Here is a 15,604-nt window from a genome sequence, read left to right as displayed (position 1 = left end):
TACCCTACACTAAAATATCAATAACACACCAAATTGTTCTGGCCACGCCCACAAATACTATTAATTGTAGCAATGTTTTGTGGATTTTTTTTTTAATTCAACCCTTTAACAACTTAGTTTTTTTTTTAATTTTATTTTTCAATTTCACCAATCAATATTAAGTTGTTTTAGGAATTGTTCTTAGTAATTTTTTTGATTCCCTTTATGCTAGGTTATATACCAGTATCATAAATTTAGTTATTTTCTCGATTTCAATTTTTAACATTAGATATTTTGAAAGTGAGCATTTGTTTTTTTTTTTTCAGTTTGCTTTTTATAATTTTATCTCAATCTTGTTACCTAAGTCACGAGTTTAATAGATTAATCCAGATGGACTCGGGTCTTTTTTTATGTTATTTTTTCTATTTTATTTTATTGTTCAATATTAGATTGGTTAGAAATTGAACTTCATAATTTTTTCATTTTACTTTATATGAGTTATCTCAATCCCATCATCTAGGATGTGGGTTTGACAAGTTGATTCAGTTTGGTTTTTTATCCATTTTAATTGATTTTTTTAATTTAATCTTCCAACAACTCGGTCTTCTTGGCTTGGTTTTTTTTTTGTCCATTTTTAATTGAATATATTTTTTTCAATTTAAATCTTCAATAACTTAATCTTCTTCTTTTTTTCCTAGTGTTTTTTTTTTCAATCCCGTATTTCAATATTAGTTTTTCTAGGAACCGGGCTTTGTAATTTGTTTTTTCAATTTGCTTTGTATGAAATTATCCCGATCATATGAATTTAGTTAATTTTTTTTATTTCAATCTTTAACATTGGGTTTGTTGGAAATATAATCTTGTAATCTTGTAATTTTTTTACGAGGTTATATTGGTCTCATAATCTAGATCCTGGATTTAATAAGTCAATCCAGGTTAATTTGAGTTGTTTCTTTTTTTGTCATTTTTTAACTAATTGTTTTTTAATTTTATTTTTGACATTAGATTGGTTGAAAATTGGAGTTCATAAAAAAATTTTAGTTTTTTTTATAGGACTATCATAATCTCATGATATGAATTGTGGATCTGGTAAAGTTAACTTGAGTTGGTTTTGATATTTTTTTTGTTATTTTTTAATTTGTTTATTTTTAATTTTATTTTTTAATATTAAATCAATTATAAATTGATATTCATAATTTATTTTAATCTATTTTTTATAAAATTATTGTTAATCCTGACTAGTTCAACATACCCTTGTCTCGTTATCATGGTATGAATGTTTACAAAAGATGACATCCAACATATGTTATATTTCATGTTTATAATTAATTTTTTATTATTTTGAAAACATGCTAAAACATTTAATTTCTCTAAAATCTCGATTCAATCTACAACGCAATATGAGCCAATAAACTAGTTGTAAAGTAATACTTTTTTTTTTTTTTTTTGATTTACGTGGGGTGTCCGGGCTAGCTTACGCGCACCACGACTATTCCCCACGGCCCGCTGGACATCCTGCAAGCCCAGGAGCAGGTAAGGCACCGCGGGGGTGACAGGCGTGCACATAGAGGGTCGAACCCGGGACGGGGGCGGAACAAGTCACACGATTGACCACAGCGGCTAGGCCCTCAAGTGCAGTTGTAAAGTAATACTTGTTATCGATATGTGAAGAGGCTATGGATATTTGGTGATCCAGTCAAAATGAAAATGAAAACAACAGTACTTAAGGGCTTAGTTGCTGTGGTTAACCGTGTGACTTGTTCCGTCCCCGTCCCGGGTTCGATCCTCTATGTGCACGCCTGTCACCCCCGCGGTGCCTAACCTGCCCCTGGGCTTGCAGGATGTCCGGTGGACCGTGAGGAATAGTCGTGGTGCGCGCAAGCTGGCCCGAACACCACATATAAATCAAAAAAATCAAAAAAATAAAAATGAAAACAACATAAAAATGGTCGAGTTTTTTTATATGAAAAAGTAACTTGTAAACTGAAAAAATCAGAATACACTAAGTGGTTGCGCAAATAAAGTAGTAGGTGAAACAGTATGTAAAGTTATGATGAGAGTAAAACATGTTGCAAGGGGAGAGAATATCCGTTGAAATTCGGGTTCACAGTTATTCACTATTAACTAATACTTTAAAACGCTTAAAAAAGTAACGTAGCTTTTCCTGTATATATATATTTTTTTATGTTTTTATGTTTTTTTCCCATTCCTCACATGTTTTTTTTTATATTTTTTTATTTTTCACATGTTTTTTTTTCCAACATTATTTTTTTTATTATAAAAATTTAGCTTTGTAATTTTTTCTTTTAAATATTATCGATTACTATAGTGTTTTCTCATATTGTTTTTGTTTTGTTACAGTATTTTTCCACATTTTTTTCTTTAAAACATTGTCGATTGCTATAGTGTTTCTTCATATGATTTTTATTTTGCTACAATGTTTTTTCACATGTTTTTTTTCTAAAATTATATTTGTTGAATTTATTTTTTTAATATTAAGATGGTTAAGAATTTAGTTTTTTAGTTTTTTTCTTTAAAATATTGTGAATTGTTACAGTATTTTTCCCCATGGTTTTTATGTTTTTTTTAATGATTTTTTCCAAAACTATCTTTGTCGATTTTATTTTTTTAATATTGAACTGATTGAGAATTACAACTGTAATTTTCCTTACAAAACATCGTGAATTGCTATAGTGTTTCTCTACATGAGTTTTTTTTCTTGTTTTTTCCTGTTTTTTCATGATTTTTTTTTCAAAATTGTCTTTGTTATTTCTATTTTTTTAATATTAAGTTAATTGAAAATTTAGCTTTGTATTTTTTTTAAATACTGTTGATTGCTACAATCATTCCTCACGTGGTTCTTTTTGTTATGATTTTTTTAAAATTGTCTATCGATTTTATTTTTTTAATATTAAGCTGCTTGAGAATTACAACTGTATATTTCCTCACAAAACATTATAGATTGCTATAGTATTTTTCTATCTAATTTTTTTTTCTTTCATTTTTTAATGTTTTTTTAAAATTATTTTTATAGTTTTTTTTTAAATATTATAAATTACAATGCTATTTCTCTACATAATTTTTTTATATTTTTTTTATAAGTCTACGATAATGCACTCCGCAACAGCCCGCGGACATGGCACCTAATTGAATAGCAAATGTCGTGTTTTTTTTTTTAAAAAATCCCCGTGCTACGCATCTGCTTAAATCATTCCAGGAGCATTCTAGAAGCCTTTGAAACTTCAGGTCTACTATTTTAGTGCGTTTCAAAAATATGTTATTAAATGACAAGTACTTTTAAAAACATACCCTACACTAAAATATCAATCACACACCAAATTGTTCTGGCCATGCCCACAGATACTATTAATTGTAGCAATGTTTTGTGGATTTTTTTTTTTAATTCAACCCTTTAATAACTTAGTTTTTTTTCTTATTTTGTTTTTTAATTTCACCAATCAATATTAGGTTGTTTTAAGAATTGTTCTTAGTAATTTTTTTTATTCCCTTTATGCTAGGTTATATACTAGTATCATAAATTTAGTTATGTTCTCGATTTCAATTTGACATTAGATATTTTGAAAGTGAGCATTTGTATTTTTTTTTCAGTTTGCTTTTTATAATTTTATCTCAATCTTGTTACCTAGGTCATGAGTTTAATAGATTAATCCAGATGGACTCGGGTCTTTTTTGTGTTATTTTTTTTATTTTTATTTTATTGTTCAATATTGGATTAGTTAGAAATTGAACTTTATAATTTTTTTATTTTACTTTATATGAGTTATCTCAATCCCATCATCTAGGATGTGAGTTTGACAAGTTGATTCGGTTTGGTTTTTTATCCATTTTAACTGATTTTTTTAATTTAATCTTCCAACAACTCGGTCTTCTTGGCTTGGTTTTTTTTTTGTCAATTTTTAATTGAATATATTTTTTTCAATTTAAATCTTCAATAACTTAATCTTCTTCTTTTTTCCTAGTGTTTTTTTTTTCAACCCCGTATTTCAATATTAGTTTTTCTAGGAACCGGGCTTTGTAATTTGTTTTTTCAATTTGCTTTGTATGAAATTATCCCGATCATATGAATTTAGTTTTTTTTTTTTATTTCAATCTTTAACATTGGGTTTGTTGGAAATATAATTTTGTAATCTTGTAATTTTTTTACGAGGTTATATTGGTCTCATAATCTAGATCCTGGATTTAATAAGTCAATCCAGGTTAATTTTTTTTAACTAATTGTTTTTTAATTTTATTTTGCGACATTAGATTGGTTGAAAATTGGAGTTCATAAAAAAATTTTAGTTTTTTTTTATAGGACTATCATAATCTCATGATATGAATTGTGGATCTGGTAAAGTTAACTTGAGTTGGTTTTGATTTTTTTTTTGATATTTTTTAATTTGTTTATTTTTAATTTTACTTTTTAATATTAAATTGATTATAAATTGATATTCATAATTTATTTTAATCTATTTTTTATAAAATTATTGTTAATCCTGACTAGTTCAACATACCCTTGTCTCATTATCGTGGTATGAATGTTTACAAAAGATGACATCCAACATATGTTATATTTCATGTTTATAATTAATTTTTTATTATTTTAAAAACATGCTAAAACATTTTTTTTTTTAAATCTCGATTCAATCTACAACGCAATATGAGCCAATAAACAAGTTGTAAAGTAATACTTGTTATCGATCTGTGAAGAGGCTATGGATATTTGGTGATCCAGCCAAAATGAAAACAACATAAAAATGGTCGAGTTTTTTTATATGAAAAAGTAACTTGTAAACTGAAAAAATCAGAATACACTAAGAGCGTGTTTGGCAGTGTGATTGCAGGTGCTTTTCAAATAACTTTTCGTGTCAAAATGCATGCCAACGATGTTTTTTTATTTTTTAAAAATCATTTTTGACATCAGCACAACAAAACGATCTAAAACGTATAAATCATATTAAATTTTAACAGAAAAAAAAAATAAAAAATTTTAAAATTTTTGAGAACGCGGCCGCAGCCGCGTTCCCAAACAGTGTCTAAGTGGTTGCGCAAACAAAGTAGTAGGTGAAACAGTATGTAAAGTTATGATGAGAGTCAAACATGTTGCAAGGGGAGAGAATATCCTTTGAAATTCGGGTTCACAGTTATTAACTATTAACTGATACTTTAAAACGCTTAAAAAAGTAACGTAGCTTTTCCCGTATATATATTTTTTTTGTATTTTTGTTTTTTTCCAATTCCTCACATGTTTTTTTTTTATTCCCCACAAGTTTTTTTTTGTTTTTTTTCCCAATATTATCTTTTTTTTTTTTTCATTTTTTATTATTATTTTTAAATTTTTTATCTTTTTTTTTATTATTAAATTGGTGAAGAATTTAGCTTTATAGTTTTTTCTTTGAAATATTGTCGATTACTACATTGTTTTCTCATATGATTTTTATTTTGCTACAATGTTTTTTCACATGTTTTTTATTTAGCTTTATAGTTTTTTTCTTTGAAACATTATCAATTGATATAGTGTTTTTTCATATGGTTTTTGTTTTGCTACAATGTTTTTTCATATGTTTTTTTTCTAAAATTATCTTTATTGAATTTATTTTTTTAATATTAAGATGGTTAAGAATTTAGTTTTGTAGTTTTTTTCTTTAAAATATTATGAATTGCTATAGTGTTTTCCCGCATGGTTTTTATGTTTTTTTTAATGATTTTTTCCAAAATTATCTTTGTCGATTTTATTTTTTTAATATTGAATTGATTGAGAATTACAACTACGGTTTTTCTTACAAATCATTGTGGATTGCTATAATGTTTCTTTACATGAGTTTTTTTTTTTGTTTTTTTATGATTTTTATTTTTTTACAATTTTTTTTCAAAATTGTCTTTGTTGTTTCTTTTTTTTTAATATTAAGTTGATTGAAAATTTAGTTTTGTATTTTTTTAAAAACACTGTTGATTGCTACAATCATTCCTCACGTGGTTTTTTTTGTTATGATTTTGTTAAAATTACCTATTAATTTTAATTTTTTAATATTAAGCTACTTGAGAATTACAACTATATATTTCCTCACAAAACATTATAGATTGCTAGATTATTTCTCTGTATAGTTTTTTTTATTTTTTAATATTTTTTAAATTATTTTTATAATTTTTTTAAAAAACATTATAAATTACAATGATATTTCTCTATATAATTTTTTTATATTTTTTTTATAAGTCTACGATAATGCACTCCGCACCAGCCCGCGGACATTGCACCTAATTGAATAGCAAATGTCGTGTTTTTTTTTAAAAAAAATCCCCGTGCTACGCATCTGCTTAAATCATTCCAGGAGCATTCTAGAAGCCTTTGAAACTTCAGGTCTAATATCTCACCTACTTTCTGATACCTCGAATCATGTTTATCCATCCACGTTGATGTTTTTGACGGGTTTTTTCTTTTTCTTTTAAGATTTTTTTTATAAATATTTTTAGTTTTAAAAAATATTAAATTAATATTTTTCAATATTATTTTTGATGGTTTTAATATACTAATATTAAAAATAAAAAAATCTAAAAAAATTAATTTTAATATATATTAAAAAAAACTAATTTAAAAAAATCTTCCACTACAGTGCTAAAGATCGGGTGGTAACTTACTCATGTTAGGGTTAAGAAAATTCGCGAGAATTTAATTTCTCGGGGTTTGAACAATAATAACAATCAACTCTCACTGTATTACAGTGGTATAAGGCTTGCAATTTTGTCTATAAGAAAACTAAAAGAAATATTATATACCTATACTCATTTTAATACTCCATTATTCTTTTGCTATCCATGTTGTCGTTGTTGTGATTTTTACGCCTTTTAGAGTATTAAAAAACAACTTTTGATCACTTTCACCTTCTCAATTCCTGGATGTAGAGAGACGAGAGGAACAAAGAGAGTTGATGGGCGAGAGAAAAAAAAAACAAAGATAGGCTCCACTTCTACCTTAAATGTCTTACAAAGCCAACTAACAAACTGTTTTTAATTTTCTAACCACCGTTCAAGCAGCGGTTCAGGTCTACGCTTCTTTTTATTTTTATATTTTAAAAATATTTTTGAAAAAATTAATTTTTTTTAATTTTAAATCAATATTTTTTTAATATTTTTAGATTATTTTGATGTATTTATATTAAAAATAATTTTTTAAAAATAAAATAATAATATTTTAATATATTTTTAAATAAAAAATATTTTAAAAAATAAAAACAACCACCAAAAAACTTCTAGCATTCAAAATGAGTATTATCCGCTCTTCTACGCCTTGAGTCGTGTTCATCTATCCATGCCATGGCTTTGTGTGTTTATCAACTTCATCTCAGATTGGCTTTTGTATATTATTTATACTAATTCACTAATCTAGTTTGGTGAAAAAAGAATTTATCCATTAGCCGTGATTGTTTTTGCATTTCATCTATATTTTTTAAAAAATTTGATTTTTTGATTTTAAGTTATTTTTTTATTATTTTAATGCACAGTTATTAAAAATATTTTTTAAAAAAATAAAAAAATTATTTTAATATATTTTCAAACGAAAAATATTTTGAAAAAATGAGTTCTATCACAGTTCCAAACATTGACATGTAAGTTCTCGTTTAGCATTGTAGTTAATCGTGATTTTGAAAATTCTTAATTTTTTTAATTTTTAATTATTTTTTTGATATTTTTTAATTGTTTTAATATCCTAATATAAAAAATATTGATCAAGTTTTGTAAATTTATCTATATAAAAGTAAAAGAAACGTTGTAAGCCTATATTCATTTTAATATTCAACTATTAAAAATTATTTAAATATATTTTCAATTAAAAAATATTTTTAATTAAAAAACATTTTGTATCAATGAACACAAACTAAATCTCGAGTTGCGTTACCAACCGATCTCTATCCATAATTATTTACAATGATTTTTCTTTCAGATGTGCTTGGCCTTGACCTTGAATAGAAAACAGCAATAATTTTAAATAACATAACAAAGGATTAAAAAGGAAGATATTTTCTAAAAACAAACAACTACAGTGGCACATGAGAGTGTTGGGGAAAAGAATAAAAAGGCGAAATCATTTTCTTAGCTCCTAAAATTCTAAAAAATCATGCTAAAATAAGAAATGTAAATGGACTCATCACCTGGGCTCGAATCACTTACGTCTCCGTATCTCCGCACTAATCATTAAGCATCCACTGCTTCTTAACCCCATCTAATTCAGATCTTGATTTAACATCTATTTAAGTCACCTATTCTAAATAATAACATTAATTTTCACAAAACATTTTCAACACTCTCTTCATTACTAAACACTTTTTTTTCAGATCCAGTACTCCACTTTTCCACCCAAACACTCATCAGTACCCCCCCGTTTAAATTTGAAAAAGACTAGGGACACGGTATAAACTATATTCTTAAAAAAATTAATTTTTTATATATTTTAAATTATTTTGAAAAATAATTTAAAAAATAAAAAAAATTATTTTAATATATTTTAACATGAAAAGTACATTGAAAAGTAACCGCAACTACACTCCAACTACACTCCAGGAGTTTAGAGATGATTGTTAATTATTTTTTAAAATATTTTTTTATTTAAAAATATATTAAATTAGTATTTTTTTATTTATTTTTAATATAGTACATCAAAATAATATAAAAAATAAAAAAATTAATTTAAAATAATCTTTTTACTTTTTATAAATATTTTAAAGCGTAAAAGTTGTAGCAGAAACTCAACCAGTGTCCAAAATCTCAAAGATTTCATATAAAATAAAAAAAAAATTACTGTATTTTTTCTTTATATCGAGGGTACCCAAACACGTTAATTCAAAAAACAGTAGAAGATAATATGGGTCCCATACGGAACTCTGGGGGTCCACCATTACTTTTACTCCAAAGTCCAAAGTACAAGCATTTTAAACTGACGGAGATAGGGCAAAATAGCCACTAACACCAAAGACGGGACAACGTGCCTGCGTTGCAGTCGATCTACATAGCCCTTCTGCTCCTTCCCCCTCTGTTCTTCTTTCTCTACAGAACAATCTTTCTCTCTCCCCTTCTCTCCCAGGCAAGTTCTCTATTTCTCTTTCTTGTATTTTTCGATCGCACTCGATGAATGTGCACGGGTCTGTTTGGTAACTGAGAAAATCTGAAATAGCTGATAGCGCTTGATGAGTTTGTTTTAGCTACTGTTTTTAGATTCGACTTTTTTGCTTCACCTTTTTGCTTCGTTTCAATCTCTGTTATTTCTCAGCTTCCAAAAAGACCGGTAGTTAGGGTTTCGAATTTTACTACTTTTGCTTGCAGCCACGTTACTCCTTTAGTGACACAGGGTTTAAATGTTTTATTGCATTTGGATAATTAGGTTCTTAAATAAATACATTTATTAAGATTTGCACATGGATTGGAGTGGAGAATCTGTAATCATTTAACAAGTTTTGTGCTTCTGAAGAAGCTGTTTGTAATTCATGATTTAGTGCTGCTTTGTTGGCTTCAAATGACAAAAACAGTAGAAGATAATTCATGTTGATCGATCATACTGTGAGCATTTTGCATGTGAATGAGTTTTGTTTTTGAGTTGCATTTATTTCATGTGAGAAACCTTGAATGAGTTTTTTTTTTTTTTTTTTGCGAATGGAAATCATGGATCATGGATCAACTTTGGTGATGGTTTTGCAGGGCTGTTAAAAAATGACTGAGCCTTCCAAAGTTATACATGTTCGCAACGTGGGGCATGAAATTTCTGAAGTATACTCTCTATCTCTCTCTCACGTGCTCCCACACAAATGATCAGAAGTTGTAATTTAAGGGTTTGAAGTAACTAGTGTGTATATCCTAATGACTTTATACATGTTAAAACGTATCACGGGGAATGATGCTTTTTTGGAATTTGGTCTTTAAAGACAGATTGCACTTCTATTAATAGCTAGAGATATTAAATTTGCTTTTGCTTATGCTGAATCGGATGGCTTCCGAGTCAATGTTTTTGTAACTATGTGCTGATTATCATTCCATTAGTAGCATAGGAAGGAAAGTTTTATATTTCCACATGCTAATTTGGATAGAGGAGAAACACCTTGGAAAATGTGAACAAAAAAATTCAGTAATTCTTTATGGGGTGATGAGGATTTGTCGAGAAAATTGCAAAGACATGAGTTACAACCCTTTCAATTTCTGCATGTGGTAATGTTTAATGAACTCAAAAAAGATAAAAAACTTACTTCTGAAACGAATCAGGAGGTGTTATACTTCCTAAATGTGACAGATGAGAAGGCATGTATTCTATCAAACCACAGAAAGGCAACAGAGAAATCTGCAATCTGCGTATTATGTGTTATCTTGTCTCTCTAGAATACCTGGAGATACCCTAGTGGCATGACAAAGATGCACAGCACAAGCTTAGCTGTTAATGCTTAGGATGAGCTAAATATGATGCTACTAATAGCAAAGTCTAGCCTTAGCTTAATTTACCATACGGGATAAAGTTCAGGATGGCTTTGTTATGAACAGTGTGCTTAATTATCTTATTTGATAAAATCGTAGCATTAATAAAATTCATCCTAGATGTTCTGGTTTTCTTGGCCATTTTTCAAAAGTAACTGAAACATCGTGTAGAGTTGTCTCCTAAGTACTTGGAAGCTTTGCATGTCTCAAAACACAGTGATAACTGGAAACAGCTCACTAGCGTTACTGATGGAATGGTCTTTTTGTACATGTTTACATACATGCATCATTGATGATCTTTTGTTGTTCTCTCAGAATGACTTGCTTCAGCTGTTCCAGCCATTCGGGGTTATAACGAAGCTTGTTATGCTTCGTGCTAAAAATCAGGTTTCTTTAATGCTTATTGAATGGTGGTGATTATTAACACATTAGATCTTTACAGAACCTGGAATGTGATGTGGTCTGATATGTTTGCCATGCATGCAGGCTCTCCTTCAAATGCAAGATGTTCCTTCAGCTATCAATGCTCTCCAACTCTATACAAACATTCAGCCAACCATAAGGTAACCAAAATTTTGTATTTGGTTCCCTTTCAGAACTTTCTGCTAGGATGTTTCATCATCATCATCAATTTTGTATAATGACCTCTACCAAACAGTCCAAACAGATTGCTTTAATATGTGTTTAATCTCTGCTTCTTCTTCTAGGGGAAGGAATGTTTATGTTCAATTCTCATCACATCAAGAACTTACTACAATGGATCAAAATACTCAAGGGCGAGGAGACGAGGTGGGTACTTTGTATTCTAATATACTAAAAACCAAGTGTTGTTACATTGTTGATAGCAATACTTTGCAATCCATATAGGTGGAGAGCTAGAAGCTTCCGCGGTTCCATGTTGAACCTTAAGAGTGCTACAGTGGGTTATTTCAGTCTGCTCATACTAAAATGGCTTAGTTGCTGCCAGTACAAAAGTGTATCATGCAGAAATTAATCATTACTTAGATGTTTAGATGATACACTGATCCAATAGCTATATATGGTCAGCATGATATGGCCTTGAATTATTCAGGCTTCGTTGATTAGGTGAATGGTTCATTAATTGGGAAGCAAAGAGACACCCGGTCTTCTGATTGAGGGTATCATCATAGAGACTAGAATTATGTATGGCTCCTTTTCCTTCTTTTGAAACTGCAGGGAGAGAAAAGAGCAACCAGGGGGGTTTGTGCTAATTGATGAAAAGGATTCTTTATTATCAACTAGTGGCTGACTGGAGAGTTGCACTGTTTTTTTTTCCGGTGGTTAAGGGTAATAGTGGCATTAAGTTGGAGCGGTGATTGTTCTTGTAGTCAGATAGGGGTGTGGTGTTTCTGGTTAATGGAAAATGTTTATAACCAGAAAGCACAATATAAGGGGAGAATCATCAATAGTTTCTTCAATCCCCAATAAGAAACTGACGGTGACCGTGGATTGTTTTTTTTTTCCACCTTGATTTTTCGTTTCCGTGTTTATTGTAGATCATCCACTATATCTGCTTAATTTGACGTAAAATGTAGAGATAATATAGCCCTAGTACGTCTACCAAGTTTTATGCATTTCTTTATCAGATGATTTGATCCAGCTGCACAGGAGCATAGCAAGTTAATTATATCTCTATTATAAACTGTAACTAATCTTTCCCCTTTTGGACTTTTCATACCTCAAACTTTGCTTTGGCATCTCTCATGTTTTTCTTTAAGTGCTGTTGATTATATGCTTCCTGCTTGTTGAATCATCAACTACAAATGATCTGTTTTGTTTGATCTTTCTTCTAACTATTTTTCCATATATCTCTTCTTGCTATCTGTGCTTCTCTATTTATTCTCTTCTCTCTTCTGTCTCTATGATGGTCTGCTGTCGGGCACTCTGGATGCGCAGCCAAATCGAATTCTGTTAGTTACAATACATCACATGCTTTATCCTATTACAGTGGAAGTGCTGCATCAAGTTTTTTCCCCCCATGGATTTGTGGAGAAGATTGTCACATTTCAGAAGTCGGCTGGTCAGCTTCTTCAAGTTTTCTTTTCTCCCCCTTCTCCTCTTTCTCTCCATTTTCTTTTAAGAATTTTAGTTTACACATGTATTAACTATGGTATTTACTTTTGTGCATTCCAATTGAACCACTGATAGTTTTATAGTTGAGTAACATCTGTTTTTTTCTGTTTCTTAACTGTCTACTCCGAGTGCTCTGTGGATTTGTCTTATGCTTTGTATCAAACACGCACAGGAGTGTGATTTTAAAGTGTCATCCATGAATATTTTGCATATTTTTAGGTTTTCAAGCCCTTATCCAGCACCAGTCACGCCAGTGTGCTGTTCAGGCTAGGACTTCTCTTCAGGTACTTTTCAATTTGTCATTCCAGATGTTACTTTCACCTGCAAGCTTGTTTTCAAAGTGTAGCACCTGACTTGATTTTTATTAAGAGTTTTTTGAAACTTGGCTGTTTTGGTAGGGACGCAATATCTATGATGGCTGCTGTCAGCTGGACATTCAGTTTTCAAAGTATGTAATGGACATACACTAGTGGCGGTGGTGGTGTGTGTGTGTGTTGGGGGGGGGGGGGTTATTATTCTTGAGACCACTGAAACATATGATTTCTGATTCTTTTTTGTCCTTTTCCTCTGGTGTTATTATTGTACTTTCCATATTTGTCATCTAGCCTGGACGAGCTGCAAGTGAACTACAACAATGACCGCTCAAGGTGAGTGGGTCGCCCTTTGTTTGACTTCTATATTTTCAATGTTTTTCCTGTCAGTGTTGCTAAACACCATATCTTCGTCTGCACAGGGATTTCACTAATCCTAACCTGCCTTCAGAACAGAAAGGCAGATCTTCCCAAGTATGTACTGGTCTCTTGTTATATTTTGCTTGAATTAACATGTTTGTTGGTGATAGGTGATTTGTATTATTAAATTCTTTTCTGTTTCTTTTTGCAGCAGCCAGCATATGGTGATGTAGGTATGCATGCTCTTAAAACTACTGGAGTTAGGGGATGTGCTGACTTTGGAGGTTACAATGAGCTGTTACTCTTTGCTTTCCTTGAGAATTAACTCCTTTTTTTTTTCCTTTTTCCCATGCAGTTGGATATCCTCCTCAGGTGGGTATTGCTACGGTCACACCGTAAGGACTATTTATCATCCACTTGTAATATTCAGGATGTCTGCTGACCATAGACCACTATCATTTATTGTTCTTTATTTTTTTGTATTTATAGCAATGGCCTGCCTAATTGATTTCAACCTTTCCTAGGTTGCAGTTGGTTGTTTTGCGAACTGTTTTCCAGAAATAACAGCTAGGGTTGAAATCTGAAAACGATAAAGTAAAGTATATGTTGGAGTCACGGTGCTATTGATCAGTTTTAGGGAACTTGAACTGGGACGTCAATCTTACCTATTTGCCTTGTTGCCTTCCCCACCATTGGTATTTTTATGTTATCCTCTCAACTTGTAACTAGAAACACCTCACTGTGTATGCTGTTTTCCAATGTGACCCTTCTTCCACACATTTTTTCCTGGAAAATAAGAAATGATAGAATGGAAATGGCAAGGCATGAAAGACACCTTAAAGATCTCCAGCTTGTAAATCTTGTTTATCTTTGCTATTTTCTGAGCTTTATTTTGTGTTTGTGGAATATAAGGTATTACTGGGTAGTAAATTCACCATTTCCCCTGGTTTATATGACAACAATTATTTGTAACCAAAATTACTTCATTTCTGTAAGAATTATCATAAAATAACATGTGATCCATGGTTTAGCCTCAATAAGACATCAACTCTTCAATTGCTGAAATATCTTAAACGTGCAAGCTTTTTTGCCTAAAATTAGTTTCATTTTGTATATGCTGAAATGTTCTAAGATGTGATATGATTTGACACATTTGATCTCTAATTTTTTTAGCCTCAATTTTTTTAGATGCCTAATGCAGCTGCAATTGCTGCTGCCTTTGGTGGAGGTTTGCCTCCTGGAATTAGTGGGACAAATGATAGATGCACAGTTCTTGCCTCCAATTTAAATCCTGATGTGAGTCTTTTCTGATATCTTTATTCTGTTTGAATTTATATTTTTTTTAATAGTCCTGATATTCATTCAAGAAAAATGTTTGTGTGCCCAGAGAATAGATGAGGATAAGCTGTTCAACCTGTTTTCTCTCTATGGAAACATAGTGCGGATTAAGCTTCTTCGCAACAAGCCCGACCATGCACTTGTTCAGATGGGGGATGGTTTCCAAGCAGAGTTGGCAGTACATTTTTTGAAGGTTCACTCTATGAAGCTTTTGCAGAATTCATTACTTTGTTATTATTTTTTGTAGGATCTAAGATCTCCCTCCATATAACATTTTCTTGTCTCAATGAACAGTATTTATATTCTTTCATATGTGGAACAGGGTGCCATGCTTTTTGGAAAGCGATTGGAGGTGAATTTTTCGAAGCACCCAAACATAACTCAAGGTGCTGACACGCATGAGTACATGAACTCTAATCTGAATCGCTTCAACCGTAATGCTGCAAAGAACTACCGATACTGCTGCTCACCAACAAAGATGATTCATCTTTCCACTTTACCTCAGGACATCACTGAGGAGGAGATTGGGAATCTTGTAGAGGAACACGGGACCATTGTGAACACCAAGCTCTTTGAGATGAATGGGAAGAAGCAAGCCCTTGTTCTGTTTGAAACCGAGGAGGAGGCTACTGCAGCCCTTGTGTGCAAGCATGCTACTTCGCTTGCTGGGTCAATAGTCCGGATCTCATTCTCCCAGCTACAGTCCATTAGAGAGAACCAATAAAAGAATAGCAGTGTTAAGGATTTGCTATGGAAATAATAATTCTTGAGGATTCGTGCCTGGCCAGGATATTCACATGTTGGTGACAGCTCCTACTCTCTCCTCTTTTTATGGGTTCATTGCTTTCATACTGGTGGATGTTCATTCTCTTTTATTTATAGTCTTTTTCGCCCACATTTTTTTCCTAGGAATGTTTATTTAATATCAGGAGTAGAGTTCATGTTTGCAGATTTGGTCAGTTTTGAAGAGTAGGGAGAGAGAAATGTGTTGCCTTTCTCGATGAGGGGATCACTTTGTATCATTGTTGTACATTCTTGTAATTCAGGCTAATTGGGCCGTTTTTGTTGTA

General features: G+C 30.8%; 1 protein-coding gene across 2 annotated transcripts; it reads left to right on the top strand.

Annotated features, from left to right (window-relative positions):
• Positions 1-8,897: 8,897 nt before the first annotated feature.
• On the top strand, positions 8,898-15,604 carry LOC133691117 (polypyrimidine tract-binding protein homolog 3). Of its 2 annotated transcripts, none has more exons than XM_062111458.1 (15): positions 8,898-9,055; positions 9,667-9,735; positions 10,747-10,818; positions 10,918-10,994; positions 11,139-11,220; positions 12,349-12,472; positions 12,745-12,809; positions 12,924-12,973; positions 13,131-13,172; positions 13,259-13,310; positions 13,411-13,429; positions 13,552-13,568; positions 14,385-14,492; positions 14,584-14,727; positions 14,857-15,604. In XM_062111458.1, the coding sequence occupies exons 2-15, from the start codon at positions 9,679-9,681 to the stop codon at positions 15,256-15,258; spliced, it is 1,311 nt and encodes a 436-aa protein (XP_061967442.1). In that variant the 5' UTR covers positions 8,898-9,055; positions 9,667-9,678; the 3' UTR covers positions 15,259-15,604. The 2 variants fall into 2 exon arrangements, with proteins under 2 accessions (XP_061967442.1, XP_061967441.1); XM_062111457.1 differs by having other exon boundaries at positions 13,408-13,429.

The sequence above is a fragment of the Populus nigra genome, chromosome 4 (genome assembly GCF_951802175.1).
Source record: "Populus nigra chromosome 4, ddPopNigr1.1, whole genome shotgun sequence".
Lineage (NCBI taxonomy): Eukaryota > Viridiplantae > Streptophyta > Magnoliopsida > Malpighiales > Salicaceae > Populus > Populus nigra.
This window is presented reverse-complemented; position numbering and strand designations above follow the sequence as displayed.